The sequence below is a fragment of the Rutilus rutilus genome (assembly GCF_951802725.1).
Source record: "Rutilus rutilus genome assembly, chromosome: 6".
Classification (NCBI taxonomy): domain Eukaryota; kingdom Metazoa; phylum Chordata; class Actinopteri; order Cypriniformes; family Leuciscidae; genus Rutilus; species Rutilus rutilus.
In genome coordinates, this window is record NC_140214.1 from 31681725 (window position 1) to 31707574 (window position 25850).

At 39.1% G+C, this 25850-nt stretch overlaps 1 protein-coding gene across 4 annotated transcripts in view; it reads right to left on the minus strand.

Moving 5' to 3' along the window:
• Positions 1 to 25850, minus strand: part of mib1 (MIB E3 ubiquitin protein ligase 1) — a 75102-nt gene that overhangs the window by 21249 nt on the left and 28003 nt on the right. For all 4 annotated transcript variants that reach the window (XM_084410829.1, XM_084410831.1, XM_084410832.1 and 1 more), the window contains exons 11-12: positions 23689 to 23886; positions 21553 to 21704 (exon numbers count right to left, since the gene is read on the minus strand). In XM_084410829.1, the coding sequence (XP_084266955.1) occupies positions 21553 to 21704; positions 23689 to 23886 (350 nt within the window). The remainder of the gene's footprint in view (positions 1 to 21552; positions 21705 to 23688; positions 23887 to 25850) is intronic.

Here is a 25850-nt window from a genome sequence, read left to right on the forward strand (position 1 = left end):
TTACTGCAGGCTTCAACATGGCTGTGTTTACGATTAGAAAAGTCAAACAAATTTCACCTACGTAGGCGATTGTAGACCGTAGCCCGAATCTGTATCTGTATGCATGAGACTGTCTGAATACCGGCAGAATTCACATTTTTGCAGTAAAAAGAGACACATTATGCAGAAGTATAATTTGCTGTTATGTGTGTTTGTCAGAGCCTGCAGTTGCTGTGTGACGCGCGTTCGCTGCGGGCGTATCGTGACGAGCTGAACGCGCTCCGAGAGAAGGCCGTTAAAATCGATTCCCTATTTTCGTTTTCGAAACTTGTGATTGGTCCGATCGATTGTGCAATCGATTTCCGAACGTAAAGTGACAGCCCTACTATGCATATATGCTTTACTACACATTAACAGTCAAGAAACATTACATTGAAAATACCTCAAATAAGTCCTCCAATGATCTTAAAAGCATAATAAATACAAATTCATGGAAGCACGATTGATTTAAAGTCCCCCTGTGGTGAAAATCCAGCTTCTAATGTTTAGTCTATGTGACGTTTTTAATATGCTTTAACACAAACCATTTGCAAATTCTTACGTCAACACCATTGCTGAGTATTTCCTCTTTAAAACTGCAGTGAACCAAAGACAGTCTTCAAGAATGCAGTTTGAAATCGCTGGTGTTTCTTATGTCACAAACTATCATGTAACCAATCACGTCAACGTGTGATTATCAACGAGTGGATCTCTGAGCTGGCGTGAGTGAGTGAAGGCTGGGATAATTTGCATATTCATAGAACCGCGTATAATAAATGAGGCAAGGGTGTAGAGTTACATTTAAGCTGTTTTAAAGGGATACTCCACTTTTTTCGGAAATATGCTCATTTTACAACTCCCCCAGAGTTAAACAGATGAGTTTTACCGTTTTAGAATCCATTCAGCCGAACTCCGGGTCTGACGGTACCACTTTTAGCATAGCTTAGCATAGATCATTGATTCAGACGAGTCCAGTAGCATTTCTTTCAAAATGACCAAAGAGTTTCAATATTTTTCCTATTTAAAACTTGACTCTTCTGTAGTTAAACCGTGTACTAAGATCGACGGAAAATGAAAAGTTGCGATTTTCTAAGCCTATATGGCTAGGAACTACTCTCATTCCGGCGTAATAATCAAGGAACTGTGCGGCCGTACCATGAGTGCAGCAGGCGTAGTGATATGACGCAGCGCCTAAAAATAGTCCCCAGCTCGGTAACTTCTTCCAACGTGACCGGGACTAAGTTTGTCTAACCTATTAGACCTATTTTCAGGCGCTGCGTCATATCATTACGCCTGCTGCACCCATGGTACGGCCGCACAGTTCCTTGATTATTCCCCCAGCATTCCCAGGTGGAAAACCAACCTTGCAACTTGGGGACTACCATCCCGGCAAGATAGAAATTGGAAGTCTCGTGAGAAGCAAGAACGAGAACGAGCGTGAAACACGAATTGCTTTACGGCAATTCGACATAAACAAACACGCATGTATGATGTGTTAATCCACCTCGGTAGACATAGCTCCACACGATACAGTTGGCTTGCTCCGATCATAACAAACGCACATGAGCAGCGGTAGAGAGGGGGAGGAGGGTGCCGCAAGTGAGTTTTTTACGAAAGTGTTGGGAAATATACGCCCCACAGCTGTAGGGGGAGCTCGTGGGGAAAACATGCGACAACAAAAGGGAAAATCAGCAAAGAAGTGACTAGAGTTCGCTAGAGTTGCCGAGTTCTGCTTTAACAGTGAGAATTATTTTCCTTGTGCAATGATGGAAAATTCTTCGATTGGTGACTGACTCACTTATGGGAGGGGTAGACATCAGTGCTATAAATCTTAAGCTTTAATTCACTCCAACCCCAAACGGTTTACTAGAGGTGGGAAAATTCAATCCAACAAAGTAGCTCAGCTGGTGTTCAAATTCTCAGACACAAGCAGCAAAGAAACACTAGACTAACAAGCCAGCAGACAGATGTCTAATAAGTTTCTATTAAGGATACAGTTGGGTGTACTTGAAGTCAGATGCCCATTAACAGCAGTATGATGCATTGCTGAAAGGTTGATTTAATGATCCGCATTGGGGTTCTATTTACAGCTTGCTCATGCATTACAGTCAGAAAATGCATTTATAATACATGTTTGGGTCTTGCCAAGGAAAGAGTATTAATAGTAAAAGCAAGGAGTCACCAGTATGACCAAAACCTTATATCACAATATGAATGATTTTATAATACCTGAACTGTTTTTAGCAAAATGGTTATTTTTAATGGAAATGCAACCTCAAATGAATAAAAAAATTATACATTTCAAATTATACATTTTTGTAGATCAATGCACAAAAGTGTTATGTACAAGTAAGTCATCTTTAAAGTGGATGCTGGAAAACACAATGAAAAGAAACTCTTTCTTTTTGGACATAGAAAGTGGAGATAATGGCTGAATCATGAGGCCATCAATGCTCAACTTCGCCATCATTCTCTTACCTGCCGGTTTGAGTTAAGTAGATACAGTGACCTCCAAATGACCATATGGGTTTCTATGGCAACCATGTATGAATTATTCAACACTTGAGCATGGGTCAGTTATTAACATGGGTCAGTATGCAAACTGTAAATGTAAATATTACTGATGCAGTTCAGTTTGGATCACAGTCTAGGTGAAGTTTTTTCAATAAATGTTGATTCATTAATGGGAGGAATTTGAAGCAATTGAGCTGAATATCTAGTGATGCAATGATTCTTTAGTCTACAAAAGGAGCATCGTAAAAAGATAAATCCTTGTTGAACTGGGCTATAAGCTACTATTAGAAATACATTTGTTCTTGTTGCAATAGCATGTACAAAGCAAACAAAAACTACATTCATATTTAAATGCTCTAAAATGTCATACTTTTGTTTGATAAGCATGACTAAGTCAAATGAATTACTAATTATTCCAGTGCTTGACTGACTTACTGTACCCAACTCCCTCACTGCTACTCATGATATCATCCACAGTCATGTCTCTTACCATTACGACACTTACTACGACAACTATTGGCTCAGAATAACAACTTGGCCAACCCACACAACAAGAACAAGCAGTTTTGATTGGGCAAAAGACAGTTTGGCTTGTGTCAGTTTGTCCTTGGATAGGTTGGTTTGATTGATTACAGTCCTTTACCCCAGTGGAGGTGGACATATGCATTTGGGGGAAAGGTTGAAATGTGCATTGTCCAAATAGTTTTCCGTTCTTTGGTTGCAATGACACGGGTAGAACATCTTGTTGGTGATTTGTGGAAATGTGAAATATAAGATTTAGAAATTTTGAAACCCACCCAGACATTTTAAGTTATTAATATGGGACAGCTAGCGAGCCACCACTCTTGATTTATTAACATGGATTTAGGAACATTGTTCCTTGTCTATATACCACTCCAAGCTTGTGATTGTTCTGGTGTACACAACTAAAAATCAAATCAAAGTCTTCTAAAGTCATAGAACAGTTTGTATAGTCAAACCAAAATTTATTCAGACACCTTCAACATTTCTCACATTATCACAGTTTATTCGCTATAGTTTAGAAAATGGTAATAAAATATGACAAGAACTCTTGAGTTATCAAATCAGTTGATATTTCACTGGTTTTGGCCATCCTTCTGTTAGACTCTGAATCTTCTGTTAGACTCTCTTCTGTCACAAATGAATTAGGTGGAATAGCTGTCAGCTGTTAAATTTAAGGACACGATTAGATAATACCAATTTAGGTCAACTAATTACCAAGCAATGCTTCATTTAGTTCAGTCTGTGGTGTAAAAAGGTTGCATTAGCAATTAAAGAAAAAAGAAAAACACAAGCAAAACATGGTCAGGTCAAAGTTTCTGAATAATTTTGGTTCCAAATTTTTATAAATGTTACTGGTAGTCCACTTTATGAAGAATTTTTGGGTATAATATGTCAGTTTACTTTATTTTGCAATCCTCACTTAAATTAACTATAATGTCCTGCACCCACTAGTAAAAAAAAAAAAAAAAACAATGATGTGAAACTGACATTTCCTGCAAAATCCAACCCAACAGTTTCAATTATGAATCTTTACCATAAAGATTTTTGCCTTTATTGAATAGGACAGTCAGAGAGTGGAGAGAAAGCAAAGTGCGAGAGAAAGAGTGGGAAAGAAGCAGGATTCGAACTCTGTTCGCCCAAAGCAGTGCTAATGAGGCTATTAGCTCCAAACAAATAGATTTTTTTTTTGTACTTGCTCAATTGATTCACCTTAAAAAAAAAAAGTACATTTAAAAGGACAAGTTCAGTATTTTACACTTAAAGCCCTGTTTTCAAGTCGTTTCTGATGAAATAGAACGTTTTAGATTGAAATTTGGACACATGCTGCTGGCCCGAGAATTTTCGGTTTCTGTGGTAGCACCCCCCCCCACCTCCACAATGGCTGCATAGGTCCACTGGAACAGTCCTTCCTAAAACGCATTAAACTTTCGTTTACAAAGACATGAAACTCACAGTGGTCAGGGGTGCTCACTGATATGCTCACACAAAAATCGCTGCAAAAGATGCTTTCCAACAGGTGTTTTACCATTCGTTGTAAAACTGTGGACCTATTTTTCCAAACGCCTCACACCCGTACATTCTTCCGTTGAGAGCTTGAATAATAGACACTCCAGCCCAGTTGGTGGCGATAATGCACCTTTGCCAAATGCAAGCAAACCACTGGCATTTCATTGAATACACAGAAGAAGCAGAAGATCGCTGTCTTAAAATGTTTTGAATAGTGTAGCCTACGATACCGCGACTGCATAAGACTACAGAAAGAATACAAACAACCCCATTTCCGTTTCCGGCGGCGGCGTAATACCTCACAGCACATCCAATACAAGTCAATGGAGTTGGACAAAAACTACGATAAAACCTGTTGGAAAGCATCTTTTGCAGCGATTTTTGTGTGAGCATATCAGTGAACACCCCTGACCACTTGGTGAGTTTCACGTCTTTGTAAACGAAAGTTTAATGCGTTTTAGGAAGGATTGTTCCAGTGCACCTATGCAGCCATTGTGGAGGTGGGGGGGGGGGGTGCTACCACAGAAACCGAAAATTCTCGGGCCAGCAGCATGTGTCCAAATTTCAATCTTAACCGTTCTATTTCATCAGAAACAATCTGAAAACAGGGCTTTTAAAGTGTGTATGTCAGGTTAATTTTTTTTTTAGATACCGGTATATTAAATAAGGTTTAGATGTCTGAGTGAAAATGTAATTATTAAAATTATTACTGTAATTGCCCTACAGTAAGTTTTATAGCCATGTGACGTCAGAAGAGGGAGACGTGCCGAAAAAGTTATATTCCAGTATGGAGAGTTTTGAGTCTGAGGAGATCCAAATTCCCCTTCAAACCTACTACGATGGCCCACAGCCATACAATTTTGAGCCTCCCAGGCGTGAGACAGATGAGGAGCCAAACAGAAATTTAAATAATTCCTATCGAAGAAACATAAATATCTGGTGTGAAGAGAACCAGTGGAGAGTTGGTCAGGTGTAAGTATAGGCATAACTTAGAGGTGGAACGGTACATGTATTCGTATTGAACCGAAACGGTACGGGTGTCACGGTTCGGTGCATGAATATAACGTTACACGGAGAATACACGGTATAAAAATAAATAAAACTTGCGTGCAAATTAATTAATGCGTAACTACTGTTAGATACGTGGGTTATTTAGGGACACCTAATCTGTAGCTCCGCCTTAGCTCTGAAGCTATAATGAACAGGCTGCGATGTCAAGATTGCAATGCTGGAATATGTTGGTTGGCGTGTGTAGGTGTGTGTAGGTGTGTGTGTGTGTGTGTGTGAGTGTGTGAGTGTGTGAGTGTGAGAGAGAGAGAGAGAGAGAGAGAGAGAGAGAGAGAGAGAGAGAGAGAGAGAGAGAGAGAGAGAGAGAGAGAGAGAGAGAGAGAGAGAGAGAGAGAGGGGCGCGGGCGCGATCGAACAGTGGAAACATAAAAACATACCTTATCGTTTTGATTCATACGCGTTCAGACCGGGAAAACAGAGGAAACACTGGGGACAGTCACATAGACATCTGACCGATCTGACAGATAACAGCTGTGGTAGGGAGACGTCTCCCTCTTATGACGTCAAGCGATTAGTTTGGGGGAGGAGCAGTTTTAAGTGAGTACTGAAAATAACGAACTTTTTCATCTTATATTCTGCCTTTAGGTATCGAAAAACATAAAAAACAATACATCAACTTGTCAAACGTGTATTTCCCCTAACTATTTTGTGTTAATCATAATTACAAATTTAACCTGACATACACACTTTAAGTGTAAAATATCTAACTTTTCCTTTAAGAGAAAATAAACTGCTAACTCTGTTTGCAATATTCTCAGACCAAATGTTGCTCATACTGTGCTGTTTCTTTACTGTTGGGTCTTACAGTAAACGTGTAGGGGGGTTTGGAGCTGAGAGATCAGTGGTACAGCCGCAGTGGGGCTGAGTGGAACAATGGTGAGGAGCCGAGAGACCGGCTGCCACAGGCTTCCCCCCCGACAGCACTCAGGTCGGCCCTCCATAAATCACTTTTATGCCGTCTGCCGCTCAGCAGCTTTACCCACTCCATGATGGAATGCTTAAAGGACTGAGGAATGAGGGAGAGAGAGAGAAAGAGAAAAAAAACAGGGTGGAGGATAGTGTTTTAAGTACACTGAATATGGAAGGCGTGTTTAGGCAGAAGCACAAGATGATACAGCGAAGTGAGGGTGTCTTTGATCCTGAACGAATAAAACCAAATGTTTTGACTCATCCGCCTACCTTTTAGTTTCTTTACAATGCCAAATAAGAAATCAAACAGGTCTGTCGCATCAGTCGCATCTAGACTTAAGAGCTGTGCCAAAATTAATCCGACAAATAACATTAGAAAAGTAATTTGTCTTTTTGTGCAGACTCCAAGGCCCATAGTAATTAAAAGCCCTGCTTAACTCAATACTTATCGCCATTCAACCTGTCAGGTAATAGTGTGATTGATGAGATCTCTTGTTACAGAGGTCCCTGATCTCAGCACTTCCGGGACAGCTTTCAAAACTACAGAGAATTACCCATGGGTGGTGCATCCGGTCAAAGCACTGACTGTCAGAGTGAAGCTGAGTCAAAGTTCTCAGATCGTGGCTGGAAATCTTAGCTGTGCAGCATTTGCAGTGAACTATAGCAAATGTAAGCACACATAAAAAATTCCAGTATGGCTCTATACATTCGATTTGAATGGGTTAAACAAAAATAGGTTCTCATTTCTCAATGTTCCCAATTATAAATGTAATTTTTAGAAAAACTCAAAATTAATACACTTTTTTTATACTGTACCTTACAGTGTTGTGAAGTCTAAATTCACATCTAGCATTTAAAATGGCTGACTTTAGTTCAACAACTTATTTAGGCCACCTTCCCTAAAAAAATAGGCTTAACTAGGGGAAAATATGAGCAAGAAATTTTATGAGATTCACTCCACTAATTAATTAATCTACATTTTCACAACCACTTGAACCAGGATCTCTACAATGGACACAGGCACAGTAGTATTTCCGCCACTGTTCAATGTAGAACAATTTGTCTTAAACTGCAGATGAGAAATAGAATACAAGAAGCCATCAATTAGTGGCCCTGCTTTCTCTGATCGATAACCTATTCAACAAAATTTTCACAATTTATGACTGAAAGGAGGAAACTAGATGGCACACATTTATACAGCATATGCATAGTATGCTTCCTGTATCCCAGAATGAGTGGAATTTAACTCAAGAGACTATTGACCAAGCATTAGGCCTAGGTATTCATCCTTATGTTTGTCACCGCAAAGCTTGTCAACCTCTCACTATTGAAACTTAGGGTATGTTTACACAACAACAATATGCTTAAAACTGAAAAGTTTTTTCTTTGAGTTTTCCATGTACAGACGATTACCATTGTCAATTCCCCATTCACACGGATCCGCAAAAACGACTAGGGATGCACCGAATATTCGGCCACCGAAAATTTTCGGCCGAAAATGGCCCAAAAGTGCATTTTCGGTTTTCGGCCGAAAGACTTTTATCACCGAAACAATACGGCCGAAATGTTGTGATGATGCAAACAGCAGATACCGCGACCTGCACGTGCTTGTCTGAAGCAACATATCTGCGGTGTGGACGTATTTCAATATATCTGAGAGTAACCCATGGACAGCGATTTTCAAAACACAGACATCCCAAGTCTTGCGAAAGTTCAGGGAGTCTCCCGCGTATTGATAGCGGCTCCCTGATGCCCGCAAATTAGTTTAAATCTCCCGGAATCGCGAGCGAGCATGAGCGCGCATACGTAGCGCGCGCGCGACAGAGAGAGGGAGCGAGAGACCTTGCGTGTGTGTGCAGAGCAGCCGTCATTTCTCAGAGGTGTGTGTGTTTACCTTAGCTGTTTATGGTTTTTGCAACTCACGTCCATGAGCATATAGCTGCAGATATTATTAAGGGCTATGGCAGTATTGACCTAAATGCACTATGTTTTTATGAGAGAACATTTCATTTTCAAACCTTTCTGCAGGCCAGTAGGCTTTTACATTATTATTTAATGTACACATGAGTGGGGTCAAGTTAAACATTTAATTTTATACTTTGCAATGTGCTAAATAAATATTTGCATAAAATTTGTATTGATTTATTCTTTGAAACTTTAATATTAATTTATGCAATTGCAATGCATTGATTTTAGTAAAGTTAGTACACAGTCATAGCCATAAATGCAATGGTACTAATAATTGGCATCATTTCTTTCGGTGTTTCGGTTTTCGGCCTTGGTTTCCTCTTTTTCGGTTTTCGGTTTCGGCCAAGAATTTTCATTTCGGTGCATCCCTAAAAACGACTAAAAACGCTGTATTCTGCTGCCAGGCCATTAGATGGCGATGATACACTAGAGACAGAACATGTAAGACGCATGTGCATGACGTCATCGTTTTCACAGATACACGTTTTTACTGTTTACACGGAGACCACTTTCAAAAACTTGCACTTTGAAAACCGTTTTGAAAAGTTCGTGATTTCATCCACCCAAAATGCTGTTGTCGTGTAAACAAACAGCCCAAAAACGCATAAAAAGTTTTACGTTTTAACTTGAAAACGGTGTCGTGTAAACAGCCCCTTAAGCTAAAACTCCCGTGTTTTCTTTTGACATTTCAATGAGGGGTGACTTTCTTTGAAGATTGATTTTTTTGAGGTCCCAGATTTTGGGTGATGTTTTTAAATTTTCTTGAATTTGTGGTTCCCTAGCTGCAAGCAGTCTCATGAACTATAAATTTTGTCTTTTTCAATTGTGCTGTTTGGCTGAGGGTTCGGCCTCAAGCTGATGCATTACTCAGAGTGCATTACACCTGGCAAATAGTCAATTTCCATAACACCCATAAATACAGACAGCATTTGAATGCCAATACGTCAGACTGTGAATTAATTGAATAGTATTTCATAATTAAAAAAAAGACTTGATTAAGAAAATGTTCTGCAAGCATTATACAATCTTGAGGATTGATGATTTTTTTTAAATACTTTTTATAGTTTTTAGTGATTTACTGAAATGTTAAAAACTCTTATCCTCAAAGACTTGCCCAACACTGCTGTAAGCTATGGAAGGTGGGAGAGGAGAAGCCTCAGGACAATTTACAACTAAAGATTTCAATTATTTAACAGAGACATCACACTAAATAATGGGATAATCCTGGCATGTCCCAGAACCAAGATAAATCAAATGCTCGATACAAGTTCAACAGCTGCAGATAAGCTAGTGTACTTTGAAACAGGTTTGATCCAAATTACACTCTAGTACTCTATAGACTTTTCATAAACGTAACGTATCTTATCTCACACCGAACTGCGTATGTTACTAAGTATAGTGTCGAGGAGAGGCAAGATCTACCATATGCAGCATGTTCCGGCACTATTTAAAAGAGAACCGAGAGTACGAAGTGTTTAGATGGAGAGAGTAAGGGGTGGAGAGGCTGGGTGTTAGAAAAGCAGGGGAGGGGAAAGGAGTGAGGGAAACATAAGTGGAACCATGAGAGACCACTTTATTTGGTGCTACTAAAAATAACACAGCGAATAGCAGGCCAGCAAACCAGTGCTGCGCTAACGCAGGCTAGCTACTTGCCTTGCTGAATGCACAATCGATAGGTGGAACGCTGGACGGGATACTTCCCAGAGCTTGTAGGGGGACAGCTGCCTCGGTGCGAGGAGGGGGGTTATTTTTTGCACTGGTTGACTAAATATGGTCACAGGGAGATGAAGAAGATACTAAAGAGGAGCTGGTTTTCAAACACTTCCCATGGTAAAAAGCGCTAATGATTTTGATCTTCAAGGTGCAACAGCTGGCTCCTTTTGTGACTAGCGGCTCTTCGTTCACCTTCATGAACATCATGGAGAGTTTCTGAAAGCAACATAATAATCACCTCTAGTCACCTTAGATAAGGTTAACCGAGAAAAGGGTAAAATGGTTTAGAATAAAAAAAGGTATCTGCAAGCTTCACAGAGGCAACAATCTGCGTACTTGGTGGATTGTTGATGTACATTTGTTTCCAAATTAGAACAGCTACTTTTCCACTTGATAAAATTGCTTATGAAATGAAAAAAAAAAGGAATTATAGAAGGCAGTGGCTTGAGTATAAAACTGCCGTTTCAAAATGTAGAGCAGAAATAAACTAGCCAAAACACTAAAGCACTAGAGAGAGCTCCAGCAGTCATGCACATCTTCACAGAATTCATTGAGAATGCACATGCTAGAGATGGGAGGGAGGAGGGGGTGAAAGTGCTGCAGTTTTTTTCGGTCCGTTTTTAGAGCAGCAACGACAGCTCCTCGTGTCAGCATGATGTCTATTCCCTGCCTAAATGTAAGCCGTGAGTATGCTTTCTTCACCCGGCTCCACCCCTCCCGCTTTACCACTCTTGTTTCTTCTCCACAACACACGTTCAGTACCCCCCCCCCCCCCTCCCTCCCTCCCCAACCCCCCGTCAGAGAAGCTGAATCAGCGAGTCAGGCATGCGATGGCTGCAGCAGCTGGAAACTCGGGAGGTCATTATGGCTCTTCACACACAGAAGAGAAGAAAGAGGGAGGAGCAGAGAGCAGAGGAAACTGAGCTGACAGGTAATATATGCTCCATGTGCCTTCCTCCCTCCGGACGGGAGTTCGCCCCCCATGCCGGCTGGTCCGCACTGGCGTCTCTGCTTTTTCTTCTCCGTTTGGGATGCACTGGGGGTGAAGCGCGTGGCCGGTCAGCCGTGGTCGGTGAGAGGGAGTGGAATTTACAGCTCTGCAGCAGCATGAGGAAAAACTACTTCTCTGGGAACACCACACATAGCAGGAAACGTAAGTGCTACCCCCCCTTCACAAGCAAAACGGCAGGGATGTGTGAAACAGCCCGACAGTCAGGTGTAGGTGGAACGGGGGGGAAAGTTGCTGTCCTCTGCATGGATTTGCTTGCTTGCTCGCTAGAATACTGTCACTTGCTCACTCGTTTGCTCTCGTGCCCTACCTCACTCTCTCCGTGTCTCTTGCTTTTCTAGTGCTGGTCAGGCTGCTGCAGCACAGCACTCTCTGGTTCATTACCTCCTCGTGGCTGCAGCACAGAAGACATCTAAAAGATGGACTCAGTAACTGAAACTCACTGCTCGTGAAACATGCAGCATTTATCTTGGATCTTTTCACTTTGAGGCACTTTCGTATTGGAATACGACTGTCGGGATGGTTACACACTTCGCCAACACTCATTTTTCAACTGGTCAGCTCTAATAACTGGAACCATGTTTGGTGATTCAAGACTTCTGTAACTACAGGGGGACAGGTGTACGCCAGCCATGAAGGGACATTGGTGTCACGGTGAGAGGCAAGTTTCAGGCCAGGTGGGGGGTGAATCGGATTGATAAAAAAAAAAAACAGATGTGCTGGCATATTAATTCTCCGGGGAGGGCTGCTGATATGTGTGTCAGTGAGTGAACCCACAACACCAAGGGTAGTAACCCAATTTCTCTCTGCATGCTTTCCAATCATTAGGCAGGGGCAGGGCTGTAATGCTGCAGTGCCATCTCCCCCTCTCAACACACTCATCCCTAAATCTTTACTAACACTGTGGCGCCACAAGAGTCCAGCCATACCTAGCCATCATATCTAACCCCGTCAAGCACCAAACTCACCCAGGATTTCCACCCGTGCTCAGAATAGCCCGTCTAAGTGTTCTGATATATTTCCACCCATGCGCCTCTCCTTTTGGCCTGGTATTGGATAGGCTCCTGAGAGGAGGGGGATGAGACAGGGCGGTGTTGACTTGTGGAATGTGTGGAGCTAGAGCAAAGATTCATTAGAGAGCTACTGAACATTTCATGCTGCCATGCAAACAGTTATTGATCTCTAGCACATAGCATTAGAGCTCTAGAGAAGCTTCTAGAACAAACAGACCCAGGTCAACTCAGGGAAAAAAAGGTATGGAGGGTATTGCAGGAAAGAAAAGAAGAGGTTAAAAAGAGAAGAAAAAGGAAAAAGGAAAGAAGAATCAGCACACTAGTTCCAAATCACTATTGCTGAGTGGGCATTAGCTCTTGCATGTGACCTCTGGCCTGGTCTGTGTGGCTAAAGCCCAAATCCTGCTCACAATAGCTTCCTGTTCCACTTGGATCAACCTCATTTTTGGACCTCAGCAACCAGTCTGACATACAACTGAGAATGTGGTTAAAGAACGGACAACCAGACAGAAAAAGGCGGAAAGGAGATACATACTGTGTTACATTAGAAATGCAACTTTTTTTCTTTCTTTTTTAATGTCCTTTGAACTTTCCTGGACAACAAAAAAAATCCAGGCTACTAGGATGGAAGAGGACACTTTACCTTATTTTTCAACAACACACTTTTACCAATTACAGAAAAAGACAACTTTTTTTTCCAAAAGAAACCTATGGCACTGTTCTTTTCCAACTTCCCTACGGATACCCCACACTCTCAGAGGACAGCCAAGGTCAACAGAAGATACAATACTGTGTGAACCCCAATATGTGTAATGCATACTGGTAACACAGTGTTGGGATGGGGCAAAAGAAAGCATGACCTAAAGAAACTGTGAAAGTGACCTTATGTATAATGCTAACCACTGCATTCTGCAGAATGGTAAAAAAAAAAATTGCCACTGATCTACCGACGGTGATTAAACATGCGTTTGGTTTATGTAAGGGCTGCGCTAACCAAACATCAAATCAGAGAAGGTAAGGAAACTCAGCTGTGTCGGGGGCTGCCTACTTGGTGTACATACTTCTTTATGTGCCCATATGAACATATAACAACTATGGAATGTAAAGAAGTATGTATTCTTGGTCAGGCACTGATCCTCAGTTTATAAACTCTGCCATGATTCTCTGCATCACTGAATTTTGGTACATGGAGACAGTGTGATGAATTTTGTAACTGGGGTGCAGAAACTTACTACAGCAGTGGATTCTGAGAGAAGTCGCTGCTCTTTTGGTGACTTCACCAGCAATCCACACCACCCTTCCCCAGTTCAGCAATTGACATGCTAGATCGTTTAGTCTGGAATGCTGCAGGTAGGCGAACATTAAAATAATGGTTTGTAGGGCCCACTTTCTTGGTGACAGAATAGGTTCAATCACTGCAACCTAAAAGATCGAATCACCATAGGAACAGGAGCTCCTTTCATTATTGGAGTTTGCGGCATTTTAGGCTATGAATTGTGGCCAGCTGCAACCAAGATCCTGTACTGCAGGAGCAGCATACGCCAGAACCATTAATACCTTAATCGTTTCAAACTTGTCTAGAGAGGGTAAGTTTGGGACAACTTCACTTCTTTGAATCTTGAAAATGTAATCTTGCTACAAGGAAGCTGCTGAGGTAACAGTTCCATAAAGGTGAGCAGCGCTCAGCTATTAAAAGGAAGCTTCTCTCACATTGCGGGATAGTACGGTGGTCTGTTTCACCCTGCCACCCGTTCCTGCCCCCATTGTTCATGTTTGCTAGGCTTGCCAAATGCTTTGCTGGACCACAGAGTAGTCAGATTAGAGCATGGAAAAGTGACAATGCAGGATCAGAGGGGGTCTGCCTGTCAGCTGATTCCAATTGTCCTTTACAAAATGTAGACGGAGGCCTTCAGAAGAGGACATCCAAGCATGTTTTCTTTCATTTTTTGGTCTATTGGTGGGCAGCAGGTTACAATAGCAATCACTGTGAACAGAGTAGAATGAATGTCCGAGTATTACACAATGCTGAACTTTAAAGCTGATCAACAGGTGATGAAAACAGTTGTGTGAGGGGATAAGGTAATCAAGGACAGTTGTACTTAAGGGTTCGAATGCTTCAAACCTACTCCAAGCATTTGGCAGTGCACCAGGTCATCTATCTGTTGAGGTAACATTTGATTCGTGGTGATGACTAAGGTCAGAGCGCACCTCCAATTTCTTGTCCGATAAACACTTCCGTTTTAAACCTCCCACTCATTCACGTTACAGGCCAAGAAAAATGTACCAGACGCATTGTGTGCAAAGATACAGTAAGGGTTTTTGGTCATGACTGAGAGCTTGTGGCCCATTTTTCTGAATGTCAGACACTCCCGTCTGTCCTCTGTAGGGCTGTGCTCTTTCCATTTTTGTGCACCGCTTGCTGTATGGTTCGCTCCTGTCAGTCGTATGGCTGTGTTCCCTCTTTCTCGCCCTCAACCCCAGCCTGAGTGACACGCACAGCAGATGCTGACATTATCAAATGTTCAGCTGCTATCCCTGGCTTTTGCCCTCTTATGGCCAGTGTATTTAGGGGCCGAACTTTGTCCAGAATGCCGCAAGCAAGTGTCTGTGTAATGAAGGGAGGGGGATCTGTGGAGTAAATAGCACTTTACTGACCCCGGTTTAATGAGCGCCATATTGAGCAGCAATGACCCCTTGCTTACACTCTCAGATGGCCACCTGCTAAGGAGCTAAAGGCTTTTTGGCCACCTCAAAGCTGACGGACAGTCAGCTGCGTGTTATAAAACAACGCTTTGCTGTGCGTCACTGAATTGTCTGGTGGAGTTGCTTCTGCCTCGGATTGTGACTGACATGTGGTACAAATATCTGTGTTAGTCATTTCAGCATTACCACACGAGCAGTCTCAGAGGCGCTCCCACCACACTCCTTTATTGGATGAAGTAGGCAAATTAGCCCAGCAATGTAGCAGAGTACGACTGAATCTCTTCAAATTTTAGAAAGTGACAACTACAAAAAGCAGCACATGCTGACATCTTGATCGCCCAAGCGACACTCTGCCCTCGGCAGGCTTAATCCATCAGCAGCTGTTATTGCTACAAGACTCGCGGACACTCGATTTGAGTGCACCATGATGGATTATTATCTTTTTCACTGAGCACACTTCTCTCTTTTTTTTTTTTTTAATAACGAGAAAGAAAACCTCTGGAGTGCAGTGAAATGTATTATTCGATAAGTATAGAGAAACAGCCTGAAATGAGCCCATGCGACATTGCTTGTCATGTTTCACAAAGTTTAACTGCTTAAGGTCATAAAACAGGGTCACATAAGCTGATTCTTATCAGTCTCATTAACAGCAAACCACAATGCTTTGCTAAAGCTGGTAAAATGGAACCAAATCACCTCTTCAATGGATTTGGTCCCCTTCAACCAGCTGTAGCTATGCTTTGATGACAACATGAATTGTTTCTATCCTGCCTTTTTTGCTTCCGCAGGAAACCGAGATGATATAGGTCATTAAATAATTTCAGTGAAAAAGTTTCTTTTAATAAACATTAATACAATGTATTATGACTGCCTTTTCTACAAGCTGAACAATTCTTTCAACATTTTTTTTTTTTTTAAGAAATAAAATTTTACAAGCATTGGTTTTACAAGTTTGTGTTTTTAAAGAGTGGGTTAAAATATAAATGCGTCAGTCACCATTAGAGAGCAGGCAAAGACAAGTTATGAAAAGAAGGTACTGTGACGCAATGGGGGTGTAAAGTTGGGCTAAGCAGAGGACTGACATCCACACAAGAAAAGAAAGTCAAGGGAGTGGGGAGGAGAGCAGTTGCAGCACATGCTCACTGCGACACATGCGGGAACGGTCGCCTGCGTGCTTTTCGGTAACCCTTCTCTGCCTGCAGACGGGAGAGGGGATGAAAACCAGATGATTCTAAGTGTGGGGGGTTGTACACACAAATCATACACAGAGAGAGTCCACCAATTATGGCCCCCTGGCACACTGACGCAGCGCAGGCATGCGGTGTGAACCTCCCTCTCCTCTGCATCAGAGCAGCATCCTTCCCTCAGTCACATGGATGGCAACGCTGCATCATAATTTCACCCATAATTACGCTGATCTGCCACCATGTCATGCTGAACCTGCTCTGCACCTCCATCCATATCCATTATATACAGAGGTAGTTAAGCAATAAACCATTTTTTTCTTTCAACATCATGATTTTAGGTCAAAATTTATATGTAATGATGTATGTTTTAAGTGCTGTAACTGGTCACTATTTCTTGTAGGATTTTTTTGAATCACCTTTAATCCTAAATCCTGAGTGAGACAAATGAAATGAGCTCATAAAGGGGTCAATGACAAAAAAATAAGTGGCCACAATAAAAGGTGAATTCAACCTGCCTCTTTTAAAAAAAAAATCTAGTTTAAAACTAATGTCAAGTTCATGTTGGTTTCCTGGTTTTAAAATTGATTCTACCATTTAAATTTAAAGATGCTAACAATGTGGTGTAGCTAAAAAAAAACATTTTAAAAGGTTTTTAAATATATTTTTCAAAAGTATATGAATGATTAATTCACATCTATAAATGAGTCGCACTAGGGGTGGGTGATATGACCAAAATCTAATGTCACAATAGGAGTAATTTTATTTCACGACAACGATATATATATCACGATTGTTATTTTTGCTTTAAATAAGGTTAATTATCTAAAAAAATATAGCATTGAAATATATTTCTATATAATAATAAAAAAAAAAAATAGCCTAAAAAAAAACTCAAGCTTACTGAAGACAAGTAAACAGTGATAAAGAAAAAACTAAGAAAACAAACTATAGAACAAAGACAAATTAAATAGACCTACTTGAAAAACTTCAAGCAATAGAAATATTGCATAAAATGTATAATCGAATGTATACAAATCAATGTACAGACTTTACAGTTTAAATTAAACGTATATATCTATTCTTATTAAAGTGATTCCGTCAAGAGCAGTGAGAGATTTTCTCTATTTTATGTTGTTTGATTAGCATTAATAAATGACAGCAGGTAAATTTGGATGCTGTCACTTTAAGACCTCGTAGTAAGTACTCGTGCATTTACATTCACTTTCTGTTTACTTGCAAATACATGGTCACTTTGATAAGTATGTGTATTTAACTGTTAAAGCCCAATTAGGTGGCAAAAAGCACTCAGTTCAGTTCACAGCGCTGAGAAACAGTCTCTCAGAGAGCGTGCGTATACATCTTTCACTGCTAATTGAGCGTCAACGGTTTAAAAATCACCTGTTTTTAACCCCTTAATGCTTAAAAACACATGCAAACAATAAGCTTTCATGCAGCACAGCAACGTCAAGTAAGCGCAAGCAAGAGACGATAGTCCAAAATCTCTACCGGTTGACAAATTTCTACTGGTATTATCGCCCACCCCTAAGACTTTGACCTTGCTATGTTTTTTTTTTTTGTCAGTAAGTAAAGCAGTTTTTTCCCCTAAAATAATAATAATAATACAAGATTATGGCTTAAACTAATTATGCTAAACTAATCTTTCTCAATAATTTTATTCTCAGGCACGTGGTCAAAAAAGGACAAAAATAGAAGGAAAACACAAACCTAATAATAATAATTAATAATAATAATAATTTTATTTTAAAGAACAACAGTAAAATTACAATACTAATAAATTATGGCTGTCTTAATTTCTTTGCTTTCAAACGTTAAAGCACAGAGCTTTTATTGTGGAGGAAAACCACCGGGTAGGGCTGCTTAATTATGACAAAATATCATAATCAATTATTTTGGTCAATATTGTAATCATGATTATTTACCAGGATTAGGGGTGGGCGATATGACCAAAATTGTATGAGTAACTATCACAATAGAGAGATCAGTCAGCAATCAGATACATATAAAATCATGTATGGCATTTTTAATGCATTTTTTGATAATAAAAAAAGCCCTGTCATTGACCCAAAAACTGCATGTATAATAAGTATTAGGAAAAATAAATGTGACTTTTAATTAAATATTGCAGTCAGAAAATTTAGATTTGTTTGTTAACTACCGTAAGACGAAAAGACAAACTATGACCCCGATCTCTATAAATAAATCCAATGATGGGCTCAAAACGAAGCAGAAAATGGTAATGCACCTGACAATGTGGAAACAGCAGAGGCGCAAACAGCATATAATAATCTGTGCTGATCACTGGCTTTCATATTCTACATTTTCTCTACAGACATATAAAACGCCTCATTGATCAATCATTTTCATTAGTGCCAAATCCAGTTCCTATCACACCGGGCTCCACTGGCAGCATTAGATGGGACTACTGGCTAAGGCTCGAGCTAACCAGCTGTAATAGAGGCAGCATTTGAGGGTGGGACTCCATGCGGCGGTGAACAACCAGGTTGGCCCATTTGTACAGTAGTAATAGGGGCTTATGCAGTGGCTGCCTCTGGATGGCCTGTTTGTGGACTGTGTTATGAGTCATGGGCTATTAACTGTACTGTTTACAGTGCTGGAGCACAACTGCCTTCCAGCAGCCATCCAGAGAATCACTGAGAGGAACCAGTCCTGCTCTCAGCCTGGGACTGTCATAAACACAACGAGGAGGAGGAAAAAACAAACTCGTTTATGAACACTTACGACACCCCCCGGGTGCAAACTCACAATGTATAGAGATACGGGGATTGTTCAATGAATATTCAATAAGAATTTTAATAAAAAAATACTACAGAAAAAGCCATACCCAACCAGTGGTTTAATGAGTTATGTCTAATTAAGTATGAATTTAAAGAATCAAGTGCACATACCATGACAGTGTGTGACAGGATGTTTAAAATTCCTTTTTTTAAGGTTATGACTGTACTTTACTTTTCACCGAGGCTAAAACAATTGAGAAAGCAGCGATGGATGTACATCAGTGTGTTAAAGGCTTTAGGAGAGCATGCAAGGATGAAAAAGAGTTTTCCCTGCTTTGACAGGTTTCTGTGATTAAATTCAACAGCTGGTTAAAAATGCTGCAAGACGAGACAGGCTGCTACCAACTGGTTTTAAATATTTACTGGGTTACTTCAAATATTAACAGGAATATTATGAAAGAGTGCACAATACTGAATTGCAGGAGAGAAAAAAAATAGTGTCTCATGTAAGAATTGTCTTTGAATTAATTAAAATGATGATGATTATTATTATTACTACATGCACAAATGTCTCCAATTAGACAAGTCCTAAGAAATGCGTGTGGATTAAATTAAGAAAATGTAATATTTTAAAGCAGAGTGTAACTAAAAGTCTTCAGACCTGGTAAATGCATGTCCAACCCTGGTCTATTCTCTAGTCTATTCTCTGGTCTAGTCCAACCCTGGTCTATTCTCCAGGGTTGGACTAGAAGTAGCTATGGCACAAGAAAGAGTGCTGCTCAGAGAAGACCGCAGCGGTGGGAGCTCATGCAAGAAATACAAGTAAATGGTGAGCTGGAGGAGAGCTATATATCTCTAGGATTTTCTGATGGTGAAGGGACAGGTTTCTGCTCCTAAGCAAGGCTCTACTGTACGAGCGAGCCATAAATACTAACCCGGGGCAGTTCTTCATCCGCACAGTCAATAAAAAAGGATCCCCATGTTGCCATTGGGAGATTGAAGTCAAGATTGATCATTTCACTGAGGGATCTGTAACTGAACTGTGCAACAATTTTGTACTGCACAAAGATGCACCAAATCAATCCTTAATTAATTACTATAATACTACATACACTGAGCTTCTGTGATATTTTAAATATAAAGTCGTATTACTAGACTGGACGCTTCACAATAATATTTTTTAAAAGGTTGTTTATATCATTTTCTTTAGTGTATCAATAGGAAATCTCACTTTTGGGTTTACAAACAATCCATTTGCAAAATGCAAATATTGTAATAATGCAGATTTTTATATCCACTTGGATTCAGAGAGTTTGTCACAGAGTCAGTCTGGAATTACATGAAGACACAGAAGCGATTGAGTCGTCTAAATCCATAAAGGAACTGTGGCAAATTCTCCAAGAAGCTCGCAAACGTTGGAATAAGCAAATGTTGTAGGACGTTCATACAAAAATCTCGCTGGATTATTACAATTAGGGCTGTCACTAATGAGTATTTTGGTAATCGAGTAATCAGTCGATTATTTTGACGATTAATCGGATCGTTTTTTTATGTGGCAATTACAAAATAGACCTAAGTGAATGATAACCGTTAAAATGACTTAAATACATAGGTATAATAACCCTGAGGCAATAATAAATGGTTCAGATAAAGTATCAAAAGCATGTAATCATGGTTTTATTGAATAACACTGTTAAAATGCGTAATGTAATATACATAATATAAACAATCAACTTATAACCAATGCTAGCAGAGGGCCCCAACGGTTTGTTGTTACACTTTACAGCATTCTCAAATCCTTGTTTAATATTGGCCAAACAACATTTAATTCAAACATCCACTTCTTCACGACAGAAATGCTATAGCCACTGTCATTTCTTAACCAAGAACATCAAAACAGGCTTTTTTTGAAATATGCGAACTGTTGTTCATCGCGATTTGTGCCACTTCCGGTATTTTGCCGGTTAATTGATAAGGTTATATTGCAATGGAGGATTTTTTTTATCGAGGAATTGTGACAGCCCTAATTAGAATATTTGCAGAAGGAATGTTCAAAAATCGAAATGTTTGGCACACTAAAGCATAAGATATAAATAACCGTCTTGAAACAAATGCTTTTGCAAAGCCTCTAACGTGCATTTTTTTGTTCTCAAATCAGGAATGTTATATATAAAAAGCTAAATTTGCAGCTCGAAGAAGTTCAACAAGTTTGAAATTCCACCCAGAAGGAATTACTCTACCATTCCATGAAAAAAGTAAGCAAAAAAAGTGCAGAATCCAGGAAACGACATGCATGAAAAGAGTTCAAACAATCATGAGGCATATTCTGACTGCTTGATCTGGACATTCAGGCTGATATCAAGAGAAATGTGTGTTAAAGAGGAGGATGACGACAGTAGTGTCTTAAATCCAACACATTCTGCACAGAATCCTCTACAGCTACTATGAAAATAGCGATCCTACTGTAGTTTGTATGTGAGTGGGCATCACCACTTGGTAAATGTGCTGCAGTAACGATGAAATGATTTCTTTTGAGTTCACACGTCTCAAATTAAACCTGTACAGGCCCCAGATATGAGCTGAAACCATTGGATAAATTCAGAGCTGCGTAATTCTCACTAACCAGAAGCCCAATTTCAGTTATGCCACATCTGCAGTCATACCTGGGGTTCCCTCGCAGAGCCGCGTGGTGAAGCGCGTTGAAGCCGTTATTGTTGGTAATGGTGACGTCTGCACCTGCTTCCAGGAGCACAGAGAGCATGTCATCCCTCTTCTTGCTGATGGCATCATGCAACGGCGTGTCTCCCTCTGAGTCCTGTAAGGAGGCAGCCTCAAGTTACACACACTAATATAATGCCTAGCAGGTTCATTTCAGTCTCTTTACTGACAGACAGAGAATAAAAGAGGCTGTGACGCACAGAAATGCTAACATGATCATAAATGCGGGCATCCCATTGCAATGTTTAGTGTGACGGCATTTCCTAAGCTTTTGAAAGGCAGGCAACCAAGCAGCGCTGAATCATGGCAAAACTGCAATATATTGTTCCGCTGCTGAATAGAGAGAAAAAATGTCTGAAGTGCCGCAGTGTTAATCACCTGGGAAAGCACCATCTATTTGTCTAGTCTGCAGTATAAACAGCATACTAATCAAATAACTGTCTTAAAATTTGGGCAATAGCTTATGAATAAAACAATATATATATTTTACTGGGAGATAAAACTGAAAAAGACAGCGTCAATCATTTCTGAGACGACAATATTTACTGTACGTTCTACAAAATATAAAAGATATGAACCAATATAAATCAAGGTAATATGTCACTGCTGCAATCAGTTATAGGCAAAATATCCGCCTATAATTGGCTGAGATTTTGAGCTTTTCAGCATCGGCTAATAAACTATTACTGAACTATTGTCCAAAATCTGCCAATGGCCTTTATCAAAATGTAAATGATCAATAATATATATTTTTTGTGTTTTTGAAAGTAGTCTCTAATCAAAATACAGTAAAAACAGTAATATTGTGAAATAGTTTGACAATTTAAAATGTACTGTTTTCCATTTCAATGTATTTCAAAATGTCATGTATTCCTAAAATGGAATTGAATTTGCAGCATCATTACTCCAGTCTTCAGTGTCACTGTCACATGATCCCATGGAAATCAAATGTTGAATTTGCAGCTTAGTGCGTACAAAACATTTCTTTTTATTATCCATGTTGAAACAGTCTTTGATGTTTAATATTTTTGTAGAAACCATAATATACTACAATTTAAAAGTCTGGTGTAAGTAAGATAAAAAAAAAGAACGTTTTTTTTTTTTTTTGTCTTTACTGTCACTTATGTTCAATTTAATTTAATGTTACAAAAATCCACATCATTTTTTTTTTTTATCCTACAAATCGATATATATATCTTTTACAAATCTTAATTTTATATATATATATATATATATATATATATATATATATATATATATATATATATACTGCCGTTCACAAGTTTGGGGTTGCTAAGATTTTTTATGTTTTTAAAAGAGTCTCTTCTGCTCAGCAAAGCTGCGTTTATTTGATTAAAAATACAGTAAAAATTGTGAAATATTATTCCAATGTAAATCAGCTGTTTTCTATGTGAATATATAGTAAAGTGTAATTTATTCCTGTGATCAAAGCTGAATTTTCAGCATCATTACTCAGTCTTCAGTGTCACATGATCATTCAGAAATCATTCTAATATGATGATTTGATGATCAAGAAACATTTATGATTATTATCAATATTGAAAACAGTTCATATTTCTGTGGAAACCGCCATACATTTGATTTTTCAGGATTTTTTGATGAATAGAAAGTTCAAAAGAACATCATTTATCTGAAATAGAATCTTTTGCAACATTATAATGTCTTTACTGCCACTTTTGATCAATTTAATGTGTCCTAAAATGAATAAAAGTGTTAATTTCTTTAACTTATTTCCAAAAAAAATTAAATTCTTACTGACCCCAAACTTGTGAACGGTAGTGTGTATTAATATATATATATATATAAGATTTGTAAAAGATACAAATGCTGGATTTTTGTAACATTGCATTTTTTTGTACAATATTGGTCAAAAGTTGTATATTAAACTTTTGACCAATAGTGTACAAGCACTGCAAGAAGCTACTGACTAACTATCAGCTTTAGCTCAGACGATGAGACTGAAAGCATCACAGAAAGACGAAGCAAGGAAGAGAGTTCACTCTCTAAACTGAGAGGTCCTGAGACACCACGGGCTAAAAATACTTGGACAGATAGTTCACCTGCAGACTGGGGTGGCAGCCGAAGTCAAGTAAAGTCTTCACCACCTGCAGGTGGCCCTTGTTGACAGCGATGTGCAGGGGTGTCTGTCTGCGTTTGTTTCTGGCGTTCAGGTCGGCCCCGCCTCGCTGCAGAACCTCAATGACCGAGCCCTCGTCCCCGAAGGATGCGTGATGGACAGCTCGGTCTCCATCCTTATCCTGAAAGAGGCACACATCAATCACTGTCAGCATCCCCATTTAAACACCAGCGTCTGACTCTATAGCCTTCACAACTAGAACTGGCCTAGAACAGGAAAAAACGCAGAGGAATGTTAATGGACACACAATCATTACTGAAGCAACCGCCTTATAATGATGCAAATCTTCTGGCTAATTCATCTGAGGTTAAAAGTGATTTGCAGTCAAAAATTACACCTAATAAACTTGTTTTCTCCACTGGATCACAATATTGCATTAAGAATTCCAATGTGAAACTAACAGAAAAACAACCAACCGTTAAACCATAAAACATCCTATAAAGACTTTAGGATTTCTTAACAAGTTAACATCAGTGTTGTTATTGTCATGTATAACTAAACATGAATAATTCTAACTAATATTAGAAATGTTTCCTTGGCAACTGACTTAACTGAAATAAGTTAAGTTAAATAAGTTTAAGTTAAACGTATACACTAAAACTGAAATAAACATTCATTTTAATTTTAATAATGACAAAAGCACAAAATTACTAAAAATAACTAAATACATAAATAAATATAAGCTCATACAAAATAAAGTATATAAATAATACTAAAATAACACTGGTTAAAATGAGAGCACAATGTTTAAATCATATAAGTGACATAATTGAATGACTTTGCAGAATTTGAACAGGGTGTCTTGCTTGTGTATAGCTGTTTAGTCATATAAAATGTGTTTATTTTATTTGTTTTATGGAATATTTGGCAATATAAATATAATATTAATTTACACCTTCATGAGGTTTAAAAAAAAAGATTTTTTTTTTTATATATATATATATATATATATATATATATATATATATATATATATATATATATATATATATATATATATATATATAAAATTTCAGATAACCAAAAAAAAAAAAAAAAAAACAGTGAAATGGGGGATAAAGTGATTTGTGGAAGTTTGTATCGAAGCTAACCGCATTCACAGCAGCATGTATGATCTTTTCTGCCCCTGAAACATCACCAGGAAAGAAATATTGGGGCTTGATTGTGAGCGGAGAACCCTTCACGTGGCCTGAATAGCAATGTTAGTGTTCCCAGTGTCCTGTATTTTTCCCTCCCTGCACATAATCAAACAGTAGATGTGCCTGACTGCATGCAAACGTTAACCGATCCTCATAACACGGGAATCGAGGTTCGGTAACTTTCTCTCAATATAGTACTTGTCTATTTAAATATAAACAGACTTATTTCACTTAGCATTCCTATTACAATAATGTGAGCCTAAAACTTAATTTCATCACCACAAGTTAATTGTAAAATCACTCCATGGATTAAAACGCGGCAGCGGCTATTTGCACTAAGTGACAATATCACCATTTTTCTTAGCGATATGCTATTTACACTAAGTGAAAATAGCGATACATTCTATTTACACTATATAAAAGTAGCAGTTCTTTGCAGTAAGTGCAAATAGTTGTTAGATGCTATATAAATAGTGGCATATACTATTTGCACCTCGGCATTGTACATTAACAGGATGCAATAATAACAGTGTAAATGATTATTCATGTAAATAATTCAATTTTTAAATGGATGCCGTCTTATTGGGACAATAAAGCCTTCCCAACACCTACCCGATAAACGCTACGTTAGGCACTTTATTTCCACTTTTCAAATATTTTCTTTATTTCTATTGAAAATAAATGCCTTTCTGATCTGATATGTGACGGGAAAAGGAAGAAGAGCGAGTTCGATTTGAACTTGGGTCGATCCGAGTCAAAAGCTGCTTCCACATGCCATACACCCTACGCCACAGCAGACGTCGAGTGGTTGTGTGTTTTTGCCCAACCAGGCACTGGTGGGTGGAGTTAGTGTAAATAACATTTGCCAACAAGACAGGCTATTTACACTTAGTGCAAATAGACACTATTTATATTTATACTTTGTGTAAATAGACACTCAGTTAAA